Raw genomic sequence first — 22,316 nt, 5'->3', positions numbered from 1 at the left:
GTTTGTACTGATTTAGCACTGAAGAGTGGGCTTTCCAGGAAAAGAAGTGGGGCAAAGGCAAAACTGCTTGGACCTGTGCTTAGAAAGCATGGGACAAGCAGAAAACCACTCTGACCCAAGCTTTCTAGGCATCGGACAAGTAGACGAGTCAGTGAGCCCTCTGTGGCTTAGAGAAGGCACTTTCCAGCTTAAAAGGCCCAGGTATTCACACACAGGGACGCGGGTGGCGCTGTGGGTTAAACCACAGAGCCTAGGATTTGCCCATCAGAAGGTCAGCGGTTTGAATCCCCGTAAGGGGGTGAGCTCCCATTGCTCGGTCCCTGCTCCTGCCAACCTAGCAGTTCGAAAGCACATCAAAGTGCAAGTAGATAAGTAGGTACTCTGGCGGGAAGGTAAACGGCGTTTCTGTGTGCTGCTCTGGTTCGCCAGAAGCGGCTTAGTCATGCTGGCCACATGACCCGGAAGCTGTACGCTGGCTCCCTTGGCCAGTAAAGCGAAATGAGTGCCACAACTCCAGAGTGGTCACGACTGGACCTAATGGTCAGGGGTCCCTTTACCTTTACCTTATTCACACACTCATACACACACCCCGCCGCAAGTCCTGGTAACGGAAACATCCCTGCCTGTAATTGCAGAGACCTCCCGCCAGTCAGTGTATACAAGGAGTGAGCAGCTTGTGGATCGAGTTTGGGTAGGGAGAGGTGTGTGCTTGTGCAGAAACTAGCCCACCATGCAAAGGTCAGCTTTACATGTGCTGCTCCGCTCACCTTTGACACCAACCCCACCCACCAGTCATGGACTGGCTGGACACAGAGGAATGAATGGTAGGAGGCACCATCTGGGGAACCACCAAGGGAAGAAGGCTCAGAGCCCAGGGATTGGTGGTGGGACAACGATGGGTGGTGAGAGGGAGAAGGCTGGAAGGATGAGGTGTCAGAAGCTGAAGAGGTAACAGGGCTTAGTGAGCCAGGAGAGGCTGTGTTAGAGAGAAGTCTGGAATCAAATTCAGAAGCAGGAGAGGAGGCCAAGAGTCAGAGGTGAGTCAGCCTGGTGAAGAAGCCAGGGTGCCTCTCCCTCCTGCTGCGACAAGCTCCCCTATCCACTGGTCTCCTAGAACTAGAAGGGGTATGAAGAGGGAAGGGCAGAGACAGGTACGCCAACAGAATCTCAGATTGCTTGGGAATAACCCAGAGGAGAAGGAGGCTTAGGTCGCTGTGGGAAGGTGGGGACCTTCATTCCCCACAACTGCCTCATATGGGCAAGATCTACTGGGAAGAGTTGCTCATTAGACCTAGCACTACCAAGCAGCCTTGTTTTCTCTGATAAAGAGTTAACTGAACTTACTCCATGTGATTTATTGCTGACCTGTTCCTGGCACCTGCTCCTGAGATCACCACTGGCATGTGGCTCTTGGAAGGTTTCTCAGGAGGGATTGCTGCCCTTGGGCTACACCTCTTTTGGAGACAACTCTGAGCCAGATGAAATGATGCTGAGACTTGGAATACTTCCCATGGTCCTCCCTTGCTGTGCCCTGACAACTAAACACCACAATGCAGCACAGACAGATGTGGCGTGGTCAGGCCAGCTCATAAAAACCAGCCAGGAGACTCTTCAGTGCTTTTCTCGACTAGCAGCAGACACTCAGGAAAGCAGCACAGATTAGTGGTAGAGCACCCACTTAGCAAACAGAAGGTCCCAGGTTCAGTTCCCCAATATCTCAAGGCAGGGCTGGGAGTCTCCTGTCTGAAATCCAAGAGAGCTGCTACCAGTCAGTAGTGACCAAGGCTGGGGAACCTGCAGCTTTCAATATGGTGTTGGACTTCAACTCCCACCACCCCTGACCATTTGTCATGCTGACAGGGGCTGATGGGAGTTGGAGTCCCACACCATCTGCAGAGCTATGGCTTCTCTACATTGGAGCTTGCTGGAATAATAAAGAAACTCAAGGTCTATGTTTCCTGGCAAAGAAAGCCATTCTGAGTACAAGCTGGCAGGTGGCCATTGTGGAGTCCACTGGCTAACGAAAGGCAGGTCCAGCCGTTATGCTGAAGAAGAAACAAGAAGGATGTAAAGCAAGAAGGAATCAGTGAGGGGCAAATGTGTTGCCTTTCTGTCTGTCTATCACCTCACACTAGTTCAGGCAACTTATGGAAAGTGTTGCTGCTTTATTCCCAATGCTCTATTTACCCTGTCAGGGGAAAAGGTAGGGTATAAATATATTATTATAATAACAATTAATAATAATGATGATAATAATAATAGTGTAGCCAATACTGAACTAGATGACCCACTGGTCTGATTCATTTATAAGGCAGCTTGCTGTTTTCTCACTTAGTTGATAAGCTTGCCGTGGTATGGACTCACATGATTGAATGCTCATTCACAGAATGAATGAATGAACAAGTCCCTGCATGCAGAAAGTTAGCTTATTAAGGCCTGGTGACAGGGGAATTCACAACAGGATAAACTCAGGAAAAGAAGCTTTAATATACATTATGAAAAGGTAGGGACAGACAGGCTCAGCATCCGCACACAGCACCCTCGGGCAGCAGCACTGGGTGTCATCTAATAAGTATCGACTAGATGTCATCCACTCCCAACCCTTTCCTCTCTTTCAGTTATACTTGGTTATATTTAAGTATTTTGTGAAACTGTAGCAAGGTATGTTAAGTATCATTGTAATTTGAAATGGAATTTAAAGAGGGAAGCACCTCTTCTAAGATGCCATTGGCGGTTTTATATTCAGATTGTTAACATGTTCATAAATAATATTTTGCCCCATTATTTGGGAGGGGTGCCTTTTTATTGAATTCAAAGAAGGCTAACTGATAGATCTTACTCCTCAATTAAATGTAGTAGCCCTACTTTAAAAAGTGCTGTAGATGGAAGGCATTCGTGGGTTATTTTTTTACAAAATGCAGGAAGTTTGAAATGCAATTGTAAAACCACCTTCTGTGAAACCAATGAAAATGGCAACCCTGATAAAAATGCATTTTGAAATGCATTCACATCTTTTAACACATGCACATTCTCCACAGGAGAGAGGCTCAGAAGCGTTTTAAGTGGCACATGTAGAATCTATCTAGAAATCCTACATCAAATCTAATGCAGATGGCAAGCTGTTTCTGGTCCAGTCAATTTCATGCATGTTGCATGTTATCTCAAGGGCTCCACATTTATGCACTCTTCTCTTTCAGAGACAGGGTGGAAAAGTCACACGGTTAAAGAAAACAGGACAAGACCCCACACAGAGCCTAGGAACAACCAACTCCGTATTATGAATCAACAAATCACAGCACTTTCAGGATTGCAAGACTCAAAGTGTTACTCCAGAAGTATGGGTATCAGACTTTGCAAAGAGGATTTATACATCACAAAGTGATAGGTCCTGGTTTTGGGGGCACAGTTCAGAATGTCTGATTACGCATCTCTCCCATGTGATATTTATGGCAGTGGTTTAGGAGTCACAGAGCTATAGACTGCAAAGGTGAAGATTCCTCTGTGTGTGTTTGTGCGTGCGTGTGCATGTGTGTGTGTGTGCTGGTGGGGAGGGAGGCAATTAACCTTGTGCGTTGTTTTGAACTGATGAGCCAAATATTGTGGAGAGTGGGGAAGGAACAAAATGAGAAATGCCATCCAAGCCCTGAGCAATATGCAGTATGTGTTTTGTTTAAAGGTGAGTGCACAGATGAGGCAGAATGGCTGGCGCAGCAGTAACATAAACTGCAATCTACGCCCACTCCAAGCCGCCCAGTTGGGCACTTACCTGTGGGCGTGGTGCACCAACCAGGTGAGTGGGTGACGCAGAAATCGCATCCCGCCCACAACACCTCCCCTCTTGGAGGGAGGAGAGGCTTTACAGTGGTACCTTGGTTCTCAAACACCTTGGTACTCAAACAACTTGGAACCCAAACACTGCAAACCCAGAAGTAAGTGTTCTGGTTTGCTAACTTGTTTTGGAAACCAAAAATGCTCCATTTTGAGTGTTGGGCTTCCGTTTTGAGTGTTACGCTAATGATTTGAGTGTCACACTTCCGTTTTGAGGGTTACGCTGAAGTCTGTCTGTTTTTGCTATTTATTTTGCGATTTTGTTTTTGCGGCTTTTTTTGGGTTTGTTTTTGTGATAGTGTGGAACCCAGCTACTGACTGATTGATTGTGTGACTGCGGTGCATTGTTTATTGCTTTCATTTTATGGATCAGTGGTCTTGTTAGATAGCAACATTCATGTTAAATTGCTGTTTTAGGAGTTGTTTTTAAAAGTATGGAATGGGTTAATCCATTTTGCATTACTTTCTATGGGAAAGCACGCCTTGGTTTTGGAACGCTTTGGTTTTGGAACGGACTTCCGGAATGGATTAAGTCTGAGAACCAAGGTACCACTGTACTGGGAATCACAGCGGGGGAGACTGCTATTGTGCTCACATGCCATCTGTCAGGGATTCTTCAGCTGTGATTCCTGCACTGCAGAGAGTTGGACCTTTTGAGTCCCATCCAACTCTACAATTCAATGCGTCTGTGATCCTATACCACTCAGGGGCTTTGCACTGGCATTTTGGCCAGCCACTATGGGAACAGGATGGTGGGCTAAAAGGGTCTTTGGCCTGATCCAGCGAGCTTCCAGTCCCTGCCGGTCCCACGAGCAATTGATGGTTCATGGGGAAGGCATTTATGAATGAATCCAAGAAACTGAGATCCAAACTAAGACATCTCCATCTTCAAATCTCACTTTCAGCCTTCGCTTGCTTTAGCAACTGCAAGTCATTGGCTGCAATTCTGCTGCCACCCTGTAATGCGGGGATAATGACCCACCCACCTTAGAATGGATTTGAAATTCCTTTTTTCTATGCATGCAATTGCTTTAACTGCTTTTCTATATGCAGTTCCTTTATATACCGGTATGTGTTTATCGTATTGTGAAATCGCTTCAGGGTGGTTTATAGGAAGCAATCAATCAATCAATCAATTAATTAATGGGGGGGGGGCCTTACATGGTCAATGGCAGTGCTTTTTTCTTAAAAAAATGTTTAGGGATACTCTCATTTTCCTACTCGGATTGAAATACTGCCCCTCTATGAGGCCAAATTTAGATTCACAAAATGTTGAGGGGTATGCGTCCCTCTGCGTCCCCCCAGAAAAAAGCACTGGTCAATGGTATCATCAGAGCATGATTTTGGGGGCTGAGATCTAGGGTCCTGCTCAGCAGAACATAGGCCACAAAGTGCATCATTTCCAATCAGTGCATGTCCCATAGCTTCCTGCTGAAGTCCTGTGGCTTTTTGTCCCGCAAATGTTCCATGTGTGTCCCACTCTTTTTTTTAAGAAATAGTTTTTATTAACTTTTACAATTTTATATTCAACACAATCATCATTATCACAAAAGAAAAATGTATAAATCCCAATCTTCCCCCAACCTCCCCTCACATGACTTCCCTCAACCTCCTTTTTTGGTTCTTTAAATATTTGCTTCTCCTGCTTGTCTTATTCTACCTTAAATTTATAATCTTTTCATTCAATTTTATTTACAGGTACGTAGCCGTGTTGGTCTGCCATAGTCTGTGCATGCACACGAAAGCTCATACCAAGAACAAACTTAGTTGGTCTATAAGGTGCTACTGGAAGGAATTTTTAAATTTTGATTCAATTTTATTATATTCTTATTGCTTTTATATCACATTTTTTCAAATTACTTCTTACACTTTATTATTTTTCCAATTGTTGCATCTTAACTTTTATACTTGTTTTCTTAATTGTAAGTGTTTACTCAAATCCTGCTAGTGAGTCCACTTCTTTGCAATATTTCTGTAAGTACAGTGGATGCCCAGGTTGCGAACGTGATCCGTGCAGGAGGCACGTTCGCAACCCACAGAGTTCGCAACCTGCAGCGCCGGGTCTGTGCACTGCAGATTCAGCGCTTCTGTGCATGCGCAAAGAGCGATTTAGTGTTTCTGCTCATGCTTGAGTGCCAAAACCCGGAAGTAACCCATTCTGGTACTTCTGGGTTTCAGCATGTCCATAACCCAAAAAAGCACAACCTGAAGCATCTGTAACCCGAGGTATGGCTGTACGTCGTAAACGGTTCTCAATCTTTTTTAAAGTCTCTATTGTCCTTATGGGGACGTGGGTGGCGCTGTGGGTTAAACCACAGAGCCTAGGACTTGCCGATCAGAAGGTTGGCGGTTCGGATCCCTGCAACGGGGTGAGCTCCCGTTGCTTGGTCCCTGCTCCTGCCAACCTAGTAGTTCGAAAGCATGTCAAAGTGCAAGTAGATCAATAGGTATCACTCCGGCGGGAAGGTAAATGGTGTTTCGTGTGCTGCTCTGGTTTGCCAGAAGCGGCTTAGTCATGCTGGCCACATGACCCGAAAGCTGTATGCCGGCTCCCTCGGCCAATAAAGTGAGATGAGCACCGCAACCCCAGAGTTGGCCATGACTGGACCTAATGGTCAGGGGTCCCTTTACCTTTACCTATTGTCCTTATCTCTAATTTTCCCAGTTAATTTCGCCATCTCAGCATATTCCATCAATTTCGCTTGCCAATCTTCTTTCGTTGGTGTCTTGCCATCTTTCCATTTTGGGGCTAGTAGTATCCTAGCCATGTGTGTTCCCCTCTTGTTGAGCCCCTCCAGACAACAATGATGTGGTAGCATTGGGAAAGCTCCACAGAACAGCTAATAAAAGCGGATTGATGTATAAATCCACCATTAATGCACTATTATTGCATCAGTGACATGCTGCCGAGGACACTGACCTCTCCCCACCAAGAAAAACAACAACAACCATCGCCTTGGAGCGTCCCTAAATGTAGAAATATACATTGCCATCCAAAGCAGGAAGGCATAAGATGAGCCATGCTGAATTGCATTTGTCTGAAATGATGGGATGAAAAATATGTCAAATAAATATCTAACTACTTCCCTGTGTTTTTTTGGATGGTACTTGCTAGCCTATTTTTATTTTATGTCATAAATGGAAAATGACCAGTGAGTCTGTGACTCTCTGTGTGTGTTAACAGAGGAGCAAGATGAAATGTGTTCAAGTTTCTGCCTGCAGCTACATCGCCTCAAGTCAAATAGCAAACTCAGGAAAGCAAGAGCCACAGACTTCTTTATATCTCTCCTTTTGCACTTAATAACATGACACACACCTCGACTCCAGAAACCACTGAGTGACAAATATATCTAGAAAGAAATTTCGTTCTTTTTTACCCTGAATGCTGTACCCAGCCTAACAGGTTCCTCAAAGCAGTTTCCAAAGTATGTAATGGAAGTGAGAGTACAAAGTAGGCCATGGAACTCACCCCACCCCCATTATTCAGCCCAGGGGCCACATTCCTTTCTAGACAACCTTTCAGGGGCCCCATGATAGCAGTGGGCAGAGACACAGGCAAATGTGAATGGAGCAACAAATGTCAATTTTTACCTTTGTGCAGTAGACTAGTTTCTACACACTGACACACCTTTATCTCATCTCTCCCCATGTAAGGAAGAGGCGCTGTCAGAGTTCAAGGTCACGTTTCCAACCAGGCAAGAACACTGGTGGGGTGGGGACAAGGCCAGGGAGGGGTGTGATCTGGAGAGAGTTCTGGGGGCCAGATAAAGCAGCCTGGAGGGCCACATTCAGTGCCCTGGCTTCAAGTCCACCACTCCTGTTCTGAAGTCTCCTAAAACATGGCTTAGTGGGCACCAAGACTGTCCATGTCCCTTGATCTGATTTGGGGCCTGGTTTGGTCTTTCAAACACATGTTAAAGGCAAGCTCTGACCCAGGATGAGCGTGACCGGGATCTGGGCCCTGAACTGAATCAGGGGTCTGTCACAGCCTTTAAGTAGATTTTAATCCTCTGAGTAAACATGCTGTCAGAGGAAGGAGACCCACACAGTCTACTGCATGGGTAGGCAAACTAAGGCCCAGGGGCTGGATCCGGCCCAATCGCCTTCTAAATCCAGCCCACGGACGGTCCAGGAATCAGGATGTTTTTACATGAGTAGAATGTGCCCTTTTATTTAAAATGCATCTCTGGGTTATTTGTGGGGCATAGGAATTCGTTCACCCCCCAAAAAAATCATCCGGCCCCCCACAAGATCTGAGGGACAGTGGACCGGCCCCCTGCTGAAAAAGTTTGCTGACCCCTGATCTACTGCATGCACCTCTTTCTCCTAATCCCTCACCACTCAACCCCCCTGCCCCACCTTGACGGCTCTGGATCTATCTAGGAGGACACAATCTGACCTCAACTTACTCTGGGTAAATCCTGGGTTGACCTGAATCAGTCTGGGATTCTGAATTTGGATGGAGCAAGTACATACCATAATGGGGACCACACCACTACTAGATACACACCACCACCTATTGTAACAGCTACTAAAGAAGTCTTCTTTCCAGATTAATTCTGCCCTTTTGTGGGACATGCAAAACACTCTCCCTAACAGCAGGGCTGGCCCTGAATCAGGGCCATTCCCTCCTACTGACCCACGTGTCATGGAACCACAGAATTGTAGAGCTGGGAGGGACCACAAAGGGCCATCTAGTCCAACCCCCTGAAATGCAGGAATCTTTTGCCCGCCATGGGGCTCAAACCCACAACCTTGAGATTAAGAGTCTCATGCTCTACCCACTGAGCTATCCCAGCTCTATCTTCCCTGCGGGTTAGATTGAATACGGATGAGAAATGGAATGTCTCTCATGCCTCGGTTGGTTGGCAGGGAAGGGGAAGCTTCCCAGCCCAAAGGCCGCATTTCCTTCTAGGCAACTTTCTGAGGGCCAAATGCCAGAGATGAGCAGGGCCAGAGGAAAATGTGGTTGCTGCAACCAATGTACATTTTCCCCCCTTTGGATGGTACGCTGTCTTCTACACATGTACCTCTCTGTCCTCCAGCAAAACAGACAAGGGGGTGTTGCCAGAGTTTCAAGGCACATTCTGACCATGCTAAAATGCTTGGGGTGCAAGTAAGAAGCAGGCCCTGTGCAGGAGGCCCACATAAACCAAAGCAAGTTTAAGGCTTATGGGTGGAATGGAAACCCCTATGTAACTTGCCTGGGACGCGGGTGGCGCTGTGGGTTAAACCACAGAGCCTAGGACTTGCCGATCAGAAGGTCAGCAGTTTGAATCCCCGCAATGTGGTGAGCTCCTGTTGCTTGGTCCCTGCTCCTGCCAGCCTAGCAGTTCGAAAGCACGTCAAAGTGCAAGTAGATCAATAGGTACCGCTCCGGCGGGAAGGTAAACGGCGTTTCGTGCGCTGCTCTGGTTTGCCAGAAGTAGCTTAGTCATGCTGGCCACATGACCCGGAAGCTGTACACCGGCTCCCTCGGCCAATAAAGCGAGATGAGCACAGCAACCCCAGAGTCGGCCACGACTGGACCTAATGGTCAGGGGTCCCTTTACCTTTATGTAACTTGCCAGGGGTGCCAACTTGAATAAAATATTTTTTTGGGGGGATGCAGATAAGCCCTGCCCCACATGATCTATCACAAGGCGCATGATCTATCACAAGACGTGGTGCAGGCACACCATTTGAATGGCAATGCCCATCAACTTGGGGAGGGGGGTCAAATATTTTATTGGGAGGGCTGAAGAGACCCCTGCCCTAGGACCCCTGCTGCACCGCCCCCAAAATAGATGCATTTCATACCTGCCACACTTATCTCCAGAGAGCATTGCATCCACAATTCACCAGACTTTCCAGTGATCTGAAGGGAACTTACGCTTAAGAAAGTGCAACCCACCGGCTATTATGTGATCCCAGGCTCAGTTATTTGGGAAATCCAAAGGACCTAATCTCTGGGTATCAGGTAAATTTGCAAGGGTGTGATCCTGTTCAACTTGAAACCAGGGTGTTATCCAACCAACATGTGAAAGCTCGAGCTGTAAGCTTACTCACACTTACGCTATTAGCTCAGCGGGACGTACTAGCCAGAGGCTGCAGGCTCCGGATGTCAGGCTCTGACCTTTTTCATACTTCTCTTGACAGTAAACCCTCCTTGGACTCAGCTGGGGCTTACTCCCGAGTAAGTATATGTAGGCTGCAAGCTTATTCACACCTACTCACAACCCCAGGTCGGTGAGACTTGCTTCCGAGTAAACACTCAGGATCGGGCCGCCAAGCAAATCATACTTACTCCAGAGTAACACCCCCCCCCAAACTCAGCGGGACTTACTGCCACGTAAACGCGCGCAGGATCAGGCCGAAAGTCAGGTCACACTTCCTCTGGAGTAAAGCGCACAAGCTTCGATGGGATCCCTACCGAGTAAGTACGCGGAGGCATGGGCAAAACAACCGAAGCCGCGCTTACTCTAGAGTAACTCCCCTCCAGTTCCAAAGGGACATCGGGGGTATGACGCGCGGAGGATCGGGCTGCAAGTCGAGCCGTTCTTACTTAATCGGGCGCAAAGACAGCGAGCCCCGCTGGACTTGCCTGCGGGTAACCATGCGCCCGAGCTGCCCACTCTCGAGTAAGCACCCCGGAACTCAATGGGATTACTCGCGAGTAAATGTGCCTCTGTTCCTGCTGCTTCTGGAATGTTAGAGGAAGCCATCCCGCCCCCCGCCCCCCTTCCAGCCTTGGAGTTTTCCACTCCAGACCCGCAAGGAGGGGAAAAAAATATAAAACCCACCCCAACCCTTGCTCCGATTGGAGGGAGCCCCCAAAGGTTACCGCCTCCTCCTCTCGCTCGCTTGCTCTTTCTCTGCGTGCGAGCGCGTCTGTGTGATGGAGATTTGTCTCTCGTAAAGTCTCTCCCAGGATTTGCGCTCGCCGGAGGCTTTTGCAGCGAAGCAGAGCGGCCAGCTGGACGGAGAGGAGCAATTGCCACCAGAGATTCCGGCGGGGAGAACCGAAAGCGGTGGGAAAGGTCGTTTCCAGACGCCCCTGGAGTTGCTTCCAAACAGAAGAGAGAGGGAGGAAGACGCCGCGGAGAAACAGCGAAAGATTCCGCCCTCCCCGCGCCCACGACCGTCTCTTTCTTCTTCTGCCCAACTTTTGCGCAGCGCGGGGCTCGAACCTGGGGCTCCGCGGACGGGGAAAAGTTTGCAGAGCGATCCGAGGGTGCTCCGCGTCTTCCCCCAGCCTCCCCAACCCCCCCCCCCATGCTCCTTTGGCCCGTGTCGCGCACCTGCACCTTATCTGGTAGAACAGAAGCGTCTCTGGATGCCTAGGTGTTGTGGAGATTTTGGGGGGCTGGGAGGGGGCTCCTCCTTCCACCCCCATTCAGGAAGAACCTAATCATGGCGAAGAGGTGATCAGCCAGGAACTTCCATCCGAGGAAATGCAAAGGTGGAAATATTTCAGAAGAGCAGCTTTTTGACTTCTAAGGAGAAGCTGCAGCAAATCCCCGCTATACAGCTCCCGGTTCCTCACATCTTTCCCGGGAGTTCTTCAACATGGGTGCTCTGCCGATTGCCCCTTTGGCCTTCAGCTTGACTCTGGGCGCTCTGCTATGCCGTGGTGAGTGTGTCTGCTTCTGTGCCCTTTAAGTAACAGCTATAGGAAGTTTTTGACAGCTGGGCTGGGCTGGGCTGTTCCCCTGCTAAGAGAAAGGCAAGGAGATCTTGGCTGCTTGTTCACGGTATGGAGATTGAAAACCTGATAAAGGCTACAGCAGTCTGTAGCAATTGGCAAACTTACTAGCAAAATGCAAGTGGGATAGGGATGGGCAAGAATGGAGAAGCTATCCCATGACCAAGGGAACCTTTAACCCTCCAGATGTTACTAAACTCCTACTCCTAGCAGTCTCGGGCAGCTTGATTGTGGATGCTGTTGTCCAACAACATCTGGAGGGCCACAGGTTCCCTGTTGTTTGACGATATTTGGAGGCCCGTGGGAGCTTGTCGTGGAATTGGAAAGCCATAGTCTGTAATGCAGTTGCCAGATACCTACTAACCTTGTTCTGAAGCAACAATGTCCCATCGGCATTCATCTGTGGTGAGCGACCATCTGCTCAAGATAACCATCCTATAAAGACTTTGCAAACTGGAAGAGACGTGGTCCTTTCCCCCTCTCCCCCTTTTCTTCTCCAGGCCATCAGCATGTTACAAATGGCCAACCCTGGAAAGACTGAGCAGATGGGTTACTAACACATGCACATCCTCCTTAGGGACCAGTGACTTTAGTAGACTTGCCGCTCACGGGGCAGGTAGGCTGGAGGAGGGTCGACCGCAGAGCAAAAGGCTCCCAGCAATTGAAGCTGGAGCTGTGTCACATATTCCAAGGGAAAACTCCCTTCCCTCCATCGCCATGCCAGCCCTAAGGACAGGGAAAGCCCATTAACCCAATATTACCCCTTCCATCCTGTTTGTTTTGAGTGCAACACTAAACCACCTGTCAGCCTGCTTTTGCTTGTCTGGGTTTCTGATGAAGCCCGAGGACAGGGGAAACTTCACCACATTGGCTCCACAATTTCCCCAGGCACCCCCCCCCAACCTGCATGTGTCATTGTATACAATGCTGTCTATTGTGGGGGCTCTTGAAAACTTGTGTTGCAGGTCTTTAGTTTTCCCCTTCTCCCCCTCCTTCCAAAATTGTGACGCATTCACAGGCTACCGGTTCCCTGAAAGCTGATTGTATCCAACTTTTATACGCTGCCTCCTTCCTTATAACTTACTGGCTTTTGTCCTGTGATGTGGGGACAACCTCACTTCTGCCTTGTTGCAGTGTGCTTTGACCTCTCTCTCTGTGTGTGTGTATGTACTTGGGGTTTGCATATAGCCTGGGTTTGTTATGGAAGATTACTGGGGCTAGAAGTCCGTGCCTTTCAGCTGGCTCTGAGCTCTGACTCCCACATTTGTTTTTGCCTCTTTCCCACTTGTTTATCCTTGGTCTTATGGGTTTGGGGTGAGGGTGATGAAATTAATTAAGGGGGGGGGGGAGGCGGTTTGTGTTGAGTTTGTGACACAATTAGTAGCACATGAATTTTACCTTTTCTGTTCGCTTCTTGTTCCTAAGTGGTTAGGCTCAGAGGAAGAGCTGTAGCTCAGTGGTAGAACATCTGCTTTGCCTGCAGAAGGTTGCTGGTTCCAGGCCCTGTATATCTAGGTATGGCTGGGAGAGACCCCTGTCTAAATCTCTGGAGAGTTACTGCCAGTCAGTGTTGGTAGTACTGAGCTAGATAGACCAAGGTCTGACTCAGGAAAATTGCAGCTTCCTAGTTTCCTTTGTTTTTGATGCTCATTCCACACACACCAGTCTACACCAATTTGGAGCAAGGCACAGAGACTGAGGTGAAACCTGTTTTTGAAAAGTGCTAGGAAGTCACTGAAAGCCATTGGTGTTTTTTGCTCTAGATTAAGGTTGCAATTCATATCCACGTTCCTGGGAATAAGTCCCATTGAACTTCTATAGCAGCGATAGCCAACGTGGTTCTCTCCAGATGTTTTTGGACCACAGCTCCCAGAAACCTTAGCTGGCATAGTTGATGGCCAGAGAAGATGAGATTTGTAGTCCACAGCAACTGGAGGGCACCACACAGACTATCCCTGTTGCGATTTTTTATAGACTGTGTATTTCTGTAAGTGACAGCTATCAATTCAAGGCTGTAACTAATAAGCATTCTTTGCTTTTCCTGAATCAAGTTTAAGAAACACTTCTGTCACTGGGAAGAATCTTTGGCATGTTTGAAAGCAAGGTGTCGTCCTTGTTTACGGAGAAAAACCAAACATTTGTTCCATGTATCCACGAAAGTTGGTGTGTGTGAACATTTTATTAAGGTGGGAATGTGCTATCGAACAACCATGCCCAGAAAAAAAATGTTGGATTGGGATATCCATCCAGTGGCGTAGCGTGGGGGGTGCAGGGGGGGCCGGCCGCACCGGGCGCAACATCCGGGGGTTAGGGGGCGCAAATCCATGGGTTAGGGGGTGCAAATTACTTGCCTTGCCCCGGGTGTTGACAACCCACGCTACGCCACTGTATCCATCCAATCAAGGGAGAACTAAAATGTGCATTATTGTTTAACTGTGCAAAAGCTGTAAATGTGCCTAATTCCAGCTTCCTAGATTGTGTGGAAGAATATTAGAATTTTGTTTTTATATACTTAAGCTAGAAGTAAGGTAGAAGAGGTATACACACACACACACACACACACACACACACACACACACAAATATCCACACCACACAATTTCATCAATACACAACACCTAAGCAAAACACTGGGATGCCTTTATATGTAAATAAATTTTTAGCCTTGTCTCAATTCCTTGATCTGAAATCCTGCAGCAGAGATCACCTCCTCATCTCCCTCCTGAGATGCTAGCAAGTTTAGCCCTCCCCCACAAAACCACCTTGTGATGTCTGAGCATCTGGCTTTCAGTTTGGGCTAGCCCTCGTGCCTTCTGCCCTGCTGTGACTTTTGAAGATTCAAGGTGTCACAGGGCAATATTGCCAGTGAGGATTGCCTCTGGTTCCATTTTTGGCTCTGTCGCTGATGCATTCCTCTTGACCCGTAAACAAATTTTATTCCTCATCTTATCCTGCCAGCATCGGCTGTGCTGTTGGGGGAGTGACGTAAGAATCTTACTAATAAAAGACTCTTGGCTTTGAAAGCTGTCTGCTGCAGGCCTCTGGCAACCCTTTTTCTCCACCCCCTCTGACATGATAGTCCTGAAGTTTATGGGAGTCTCTGAGAAGCGAGAGGCATGGGATGAATGAAATGAATTGGTGTGTTTGGGTTTTCCTTTTAGTTTCCCATGGAAGGGACTTGGCTCTTATGTGTTTATATAGCACCATTCTTCTGCATAGCACTTTACAAAATACAGGTCCTTGTCCTTAGGAGGTTAAAATCTCAAATTCAGTGCAGCAGAGATGGAAGCAATGGGAACCAAGGAAGAATATGCATTGTTTTTTCTTTTCATTTGTCAGTCCTGAACTTCCCAGTTTTCTGGGCTCTGTTGAGAGGCCCCAGCTTTTAATATTAGGCAAGAAGTGGGGAGGTATGCTTCTGGATTCTGGTTGCTGAGAGATGTGATAGCCTTCTTCAAATATCCAAAAGACTGTCGCATGGAAGATGGAGCAAGCTTGTTTTCTCCTGCTCTGGGGAGGGGCTGGGTAGGACCCAAACCAATGGATTCAAGTTAGATTAAAGGAGATTTCCACTAAATATGACGGTAAGAGATGTTCAACGGTGGAAGGGACTCGCTCAGAAGGTGTTGAAAGTTTTTAAGTGGAGGTTGGATCAATTGTCATGGATGCTTTATCTGAGATTCCTGCATTGCAGGGGGTTGGACTAGATGACCCTTTGGTACCCTTCCAACCCTACAATTCTATCATTCTGTGATTCTAAGTGTAGCACTCACGTACTGCTTGCAAGTTTCCTCTAAGCCAACTGTGAGAACAGGATGCTGGATTAGATGGGCCTTCCAGTAGGGCTTATGAAGGAGAAAACCCCATCTATCTTATTTCCACACCATGCATAATGGTATAGCCTTCTATCATGTCCCCCTCCTACTTTTTCTAAGCTAAAAAGCCCCCAAATGTTGCAACCGTTCTTCATAGGGCAGCTGCCCCAGGTCTCCTCATTTGGGTGGCTCTTTCCTGCATCCTATGCAGCTCTACAGTATCCTCCTGAAGGCAGACTAGCCACAACTGGACATAGCATTCCAAGTGTGGTTGCACCATATAGTAGCATAAAAGACATTATAATACTGGGTGTTTTATGTTCAGTCTCTTTCCTAATGGTTCCTAACATAGACTGTGTCCGTTTCATAGTCATTGCATACTTGGTTGATGTTTTCATTGAGCTCTCTGCTAGTCTTGATCAATTTTGTATGTCCCTTTCTGCACCTATGCACAGCATCACAATGTATTCATGGCATCATGGATGCTGGGTAATAGATGCCCTCTCCAGCCAGTCCCCCCCCCCCAATTTTAACTGTCTATGCTGAAAATGTTTGGCATTAGGCTTTTCGATGCAAAGATATATTTGCATTGGGCATGTGGGAGATGCTTTCAAAACTATCTCTCCCTCCTAGAGTCATTGCATCTTCAGTTGCCATAAGCCCTAGACGGTAAGCTTATGTTTTGACTGCAGCACTTCAGAATTTAGAGAAAAGCTCAGGCTTGTGTGCAAGGGTAACAACAAGCTGTAGGAACTACTGGAACCATGGGTGGCTGCCCTGTGTGGTGAAAACATCTCAGTGAGGTACTTTCAGGCCCTACCAAACTCGACCCAATTGGGCTGGCTGTCCTGGACACAAAGGAATATAAAAGGACTTTCTGTTCCAGTTGATGTTTCCTTGAGCAGTTAGGGCTTCCTGAGCTCTGGCATGTTCTTGCATCTCTGGCTATTCTTCAGTCCTACCTCTGGGGCCCTGTCTTGTTCTTTAGTCCTGAATCCTGGCTTGTTCAACATCCCTTGGCTTGTTCAATGTCCTGATTCTCAGTTCCTGGTTCCCTTCCAACTGCTGTCCACATCCCAGCCCTGAAGCAAACAAACATCCTGCACATAGAAATCTAGCACACTGGCAGCAGGGGTTGATTGGAACCTTCTGTCTGACATACTAGTTCTCTGTGTGCAGGGATGACTATTTTCTGTATGGGAGTGTGTCTGATCACATGACTTTCCACCTGCAGATGGAAGTGTCCAAGCTCAAACACAGGATGAGCACTTCAGGCAAGGCAAGGAGATCAGGAGCAGGTGCTGTAAACAACCAAGCCTTTTCACACCATTTCATTCCATCAGAACTGGGGGTGACGTTGGCAGCAGGAACATCTGCAGAGATGCCAGTGTGAAGCATTGCTAGCAGCTGCCTCTGGGAATCTCTAAGCCATCAACAGGGAAGTAATAGGGAATATTTCTGCAGGTATAGGAAACTAAACCCTGAGAAGGAAGCATGAATTTTAAAAAGTGAGGGGTGAGGAATGTAATTAATTCTATGAATTAACTAAGTGAGTTTGCCCAGCTTTCTACAGCAGCCTGTGTGTTAACCAGTGGTGACTGATGGCCATTGGACCCAGTAGGGCAGAAGGCAGGGAGACCCAACAGAAGGCAAAGCCAGAGCCAATGACAGTCAGAGCCTGATTCTAGTCTTGCCCCTATCTTCTTCCCTGCTGAGTTCTGCAAGGACAAGACTAAGAACGAGGAGGAGGAAGCTAACAGCTCTGGTAGGTGAGAACAGGCTGAGGTAGATGGGGCAATGCCTGATTTGGTCTAATGGACCCGCTCCGACTGGTCTTGACTGCCTATCCACAGTTGCCTATGTGCATACTGCCACCTCTGTAGATGTAAGGACCATCTTGGCAGATCCTGCCAAGGTCTGTGGAGTCCTTGTAACATTGTAGGCTGCTGTGAAAATAACCTAGGAGGTCTGGGGAGAGCCTTAGCCAGGTGCCATTGACCCACTGAGCATGGCAGCCGCATCTTGAGGAGTGCCTGTCCCTCATCCCTGGAGTAAAGGGTAAAGGATGGATGTGGGGCAAGGCTTTCAGCAGCCTCAGATGGTGTGGCCAATGGTCCAGGATCATGAATGTTGCTGTCCAAAATGTTTGGAGGGTAGCAGGTTGCGAATGTCTGCTTGGCTTGCATATTTTGTCATTTCTGTTTTCAGAATGCCGTAAGAATCTGTTATTGTGTGCTCCAAAGGAAGCCAAGTCCAGGTAGCATTTTTTGCTTGGAAAAGTTGAGAATGCTGTTCAGGTTTGAAGGCAGGCTGTAAGGTATCAACAACTGATACCAGTTGTTGGGAGAGAACTATTGCTCTCATGTCCTGCTTGTGGAAGACATCTGCAAGACATCTGACTGGCCACTGTGGAAATAGGATGTTGAACTCATTGGACCATTGACCCAAGCAGTGAGCATGTAGATATAACAAGGTATAAAACGGAGAAACCCAATCTCATCCCAGTAGCAAGCATTAGTGGTCAGTGTGCTGGTTTGGGCTGTCTAGAGGTCTTCACTTGGTGCCGCAAAGCATGTAATAGCTACACCAGGCAAACCTTCCAAAAGAAGAAGAAGAAGAGTTTGGATTTGATATCCCCCCTTTCACTCCCTTTAAGGAGTCTCAAAGCGGCTAACATTCTCCTTTCCCTTCCTCCCCCACAACAAACACTCTGTGAGGTGAGTGGGGCTGAGAGACTTCAAAGAAGTGTGACTGGCCCAAGGTCACCCAGCAGCTGCATGTGGAGGAGCGGAGACGCAAACCCGGTTCCGCCGATTACAAGACTACCGCTGTTAACCACTACACCACACTGGCTTTTCAAGGCTGGAGAGCCACTGCAGAAAGTCTCTCTCCTTTGTTGAAACATGTGGTAACTTTACTAAAAGAGGGCACTTGGAGCAGTGCCTCTCCAGAAATTCTCAAGACCCAAGCATGCTAGTACAGGAAGAAGAGCTCCTTTGGGGACATAGGAAGTTTCCTCATATGGAGTCAGACCATTGCTCCATCCAGCTTGGTATCTCTGCAGGGATACCAGGAGATGCTACTGGGGACTGAACCTGGGACCTTCTGCATGCAAAGCTGTAGGACTGAGATACTGGCCCTTCCAATATTTGGGTCCTGGTCCATTTAAGTCTTTAAACACCAGCATCTTCAAAGGCCTCAGAAGCAGATAGGCAGCTCGTGTCAATTGAAAGAGGGATGTCTGAACAGCACAGTGGGAAATCCACAGCTATTATTATTATTGTTATTATTATTTCCATTATAGAAAAACTCTTTCTTGAGCAATGAAGATGTGGTAAAAGCCCGAGGATGCTACATTCAGCTTCAGATAATTTTGCTCTGGTGCTCCCAGTGTCTGTTTGAGTTAGCAAGTGGAAAGGCCCTCTCTCTCTTATGTGTTCAGTCTATTTTGGGTCAATACACAGCCTCAGGTTCCCCATTCCGCCCCTGCCCCCCGCCCCCCGCTTGAAAAGCAAGTGAATTAACCTGAGGATGTCAACTCTTTTTTTCTTTCCTCTCCCCCTTTATATCTCCTTATTTCCTCTCTCTCTCACTCACTCCCTTTCTCTCCCTTTCGTGGTAATGCATATTAATTTCTTGAGCTGGAATCTTATACACGAAATGTGTGTGTGGAAATTACAGGAATTCTTGCACTACCAGTCAATTTGATGAACTCTGCTCTCCGTGAGTGTGGTTTGGCTAACCGCAACACTGACAAAACCACTTAAGATATTTGCTGATGACTCGCTTGGCACCTCTTGGTGTTTCAGGTCACTAGCTTGGGCGATCCAGACCTTTCTGTTTTTCCTTTGGCTTGAAGCGCTTTGAGGCGTTATTATTAAAAGCTAAAAGAGATGAACAGAGAAAATCCACATGCTCTTATCTATTGCTAGCCTGTGCCGTTTCTGACTGAAGCAGGAGAGGATCAACTGTTTGTTGGTTTACCTGCTCCATAGGAACATGAGAGCCCCGTTGAACAGAACAAAGGTCCACCTACTTCAACAATGTGTTGTTGCAGTGGCTAATTTGATACTCATGAGCAGGACATCCGTGCAGTAGCACAAAGGTTTATGGATCAGATCAAAGGGTCATCTAGTCCAAGTGTGAGGAACCTTTGGCCCTCCAGAAGTTGCTGAACTAAAACTCCCATTTTCCCTGGCCATTGCTGGGGCCGATGGGAGTTATAGTTGAGAAACAATGGGAGTTATAGTTGAGAAACAAGTTCTGGGCACCACAGTTTAAGAGAGAAAAATGACAAGCTTGAATGTGTGCAGAGGAGGGCAACCAAGACAGAAGTGGATTTAGGATAACTTGACTGGTTCCCCCTCACAGGGCAGAGGGGCTAAGGGGGCACCTTCTGGTCTCCTTCCCAAAGCCTAGTAAGTGCTGGGCTTTGGGAAGAAGGTATGAGCCAGGGTGGGGAGGACCATGACCGGTTTGCTCACACCACAGGGGATACTGCAACTGTGCTTTAGAATGGAGCACGAGAGGTGGGGACACTGAATTTTGGTGTTGCACAGAGCACCACTGAAATTTTGGATCCCTAGGTCTGCCACTGGGGCTCTGTCAGGCTTCTCAAATCCTCCTGCCTCCTTGCCAAAGCCTAGTTAGTGCTTGCCCAGTTTTGGGAAGGAGGCAGGAGGGCTTCAGGACCCTGCCAGAGCCCCACACCTCCTCCCCAAAGCCTTGCGCCTCCCTTACTCAGCTTGGGAAGGCACCAAGATGGGGGCGTAAAATTTTGGCCTCACAAGGGCGCCATATTGCCAGGGTCTTCCCCATACCAATATGATCAAGGGTCTGGAAACCAAGCCCTATGAGGAATAGTTGAGGGAGTTGGGTATGTGTGGGAGTGTATAGAAATCAGGCTACTGTAAAAAGTGAAATGTACATTTGTTGCTCTTTTTGTCTCTGGCTCTGCCTGCTACTGGCAGGTAGCCTCGAAAGATGGCTCAGCAAGAAATGCTGCTCTCAGGCAGGCTGACCCCAGGTCTGGATTCAGGGCACTTCACTCTGGGCATGTGGTTTCCAAACACATTTCCACATTCCCCTTTCACCAGTCCATTTAGATCTTCTGAGCAAAGGGAAAACTCCCAGCTCATTCTTGAAGCTAAGTGGCAATACTAACATCAGCCACTCTGAGATGTGTAAAGAAAGACTTGGATGTTCGCCAGATAGATAAACAAGTTGATTTGAGAGCTGTTTTGGTAAAATGGCTTCTTAAAAAAGAAAAAAAGCAAGCCGAATGAATCCTGGGTCAAACAATAGTGATGGGGATAACAAAACAAAACTCTGATAATATTAATTTACCGATGAAGAATATTTTTATTTTTATTAAAAAGAGCAGGGGGAAATAAAAGGTTCTGAAAACAGACCATTCCAGAAGATGTTCACATGTGTGTGTGTGTGTGTGTGTGTTTGGAAGGAGCAGATTTGTAGCTGTCTCTTGAGCACTCCAAAAAGCCTGGTTTTATAGCAGATGAAAAGAGAGTGTATACAGTACATACAAAGCACTAAAGTCTCTTGGGTTTGTGGTTGGTATAACAGAGGTCAGGATTTAGTGTGGGGATTTTATTTTCTCAACAGCGTAGCAAAGAATCATAGATTGGAGAGATGAAATCCATCTGGTTCCCTTCTGCAGAAAGCTGCACAGAGATCTAGTCTGTGCAGCTTTTGCAAACCAAACACCTTTTGCAAACTGATGAATGTTGAAGTTAGAAAGTTAGAACTATAGCTATTAAATATCCCCATCCAAAACGAGTCATTTATACGGCCTGTGCCAGGAGTATCCTTCAGATTGGGCTCGAGTAAAGGGATTTATTTTCAGCAGAGTTTGAAGGTAGCTCTTTTAAAAATGTATATCTGATCTGATTCGGATATCACTGGTGCAATCAATCTCCCTAGGGGCTGTGGACATAGCCATATACATGTATGGCAGCATATAGGATTTGTCAAAGACTGAAAGGAGTTGCACCTGTGTGGTTATAGCTACAGTCTGAACCTCTAGCTACCACAGTCACATGGAGGCTTTTCCACAGGTAGTCTCAATCACAAGCTTGTGTTCAAGATTTAACTGTGCTTCCCTCCTAATGCCGATACTATTTTTAGAAACTTGGGAAAGCTGAAACCTTATGAATGGCCTAATTAACAAGGCCCCAAAGCCCCAAAACTGAGACAGTGATTTGCTGGCAAAAGTTCCCAGAAAGTAAGAATTGTTCATAGTACAGGTATAGGGAACCTGTGGCCCTCCAGATGTTGGTGGGCTCAATGACCATCCCTAATGATGCTACCAGAGATTGTTGGGCACCTAGAGTCCAGCAACATCTGGAGGGCCACAGGCGCCCCCTTCCTGCACCACGGACAATTCAACAATAACAATAACAATAACAATTTATTTTAATTTTTATACCCTGCCCATCCAGCTGAGCTTCCCCAGCCACCCTCGGCGGCTCACAGCACATGTTAAAACATACTAAAATATCAAACATTAAAAACTTCCCATACAGGGCTGCCTTCAGATGTCTTCTATAAGTCAGGTAGTTGTTTATTTCCTTGACATCTGAAGGGAGGGCGCCACTACCGAGAAGCATTAATGCTTCCTTACAGTGGGGTTGAAATGTTTACTAAGAGGAGATCTGTGAAGTGTTTTGAGCACTTAGAAAAGTACGGTATGAATTCAAAAACTGTAGCCTTGGCAAGTAAGTCTGGTGGAGTTTAATGAGACTTAAATATATGCAAAATCTCCCCCGCCCTTGCTTTCTGCAAATGCTTTCTGCTGTTTTAATTTTGAATTTCTAGCCTCCCGTGTAATCAGAATGTTTTCCTTTTGTGGCTGGTGGAAACAAAAGGCATATCTCTCTTGGCCTGGAACAAAGGCTAGCATACAATGACTAGCCACCGTGGAGAAGATAATTTTGTACTGATGTCTCCAAAGCTGCTAATTTTCACCAGTCC

At 47.2% G+C, this 22,316-nt stretch overlaps 1 protein-coding gene across 1 annotated transcript in view; it reads left to right on the top strand.

The window, feature by feature from the left end:
* Positions 1–10,656: 10,656 nt before the first annotated feature.
* Positions 10,657–22,316, top strand: part of TMEM132C (transmembrane protein 132C) — a 257,003-nt gene continuing 245,343 nt past the window's right edge. Inside the window, exon 1 of the mRNA XM_083589852.1 lies at positions 10,657–11,440. Coding sequence (XP_083445978.1) covers positions 11,377–11,440 — 64 coding nt within the window. The 5' untranslated portion in view covers positions 10,657–11,376. The remainder of the gene's footprint in view (positions 11,441–22,316) is intronic.

This window comes from Podarcis filfolensis, assembly GCF_964270895.1.
Source record: "Podarcis filfolensis genome assembly, chromosome: 16".
Lineage (NCBI taxonomy): Eukaryota > Metazoa > Chordata > Lepidosauria > Squamata > Lacertidae > Podarcis > Podarcis filfolensis.
This window is presented reverse-complemented; position numbering and strand designations above follow the sequence as displayed.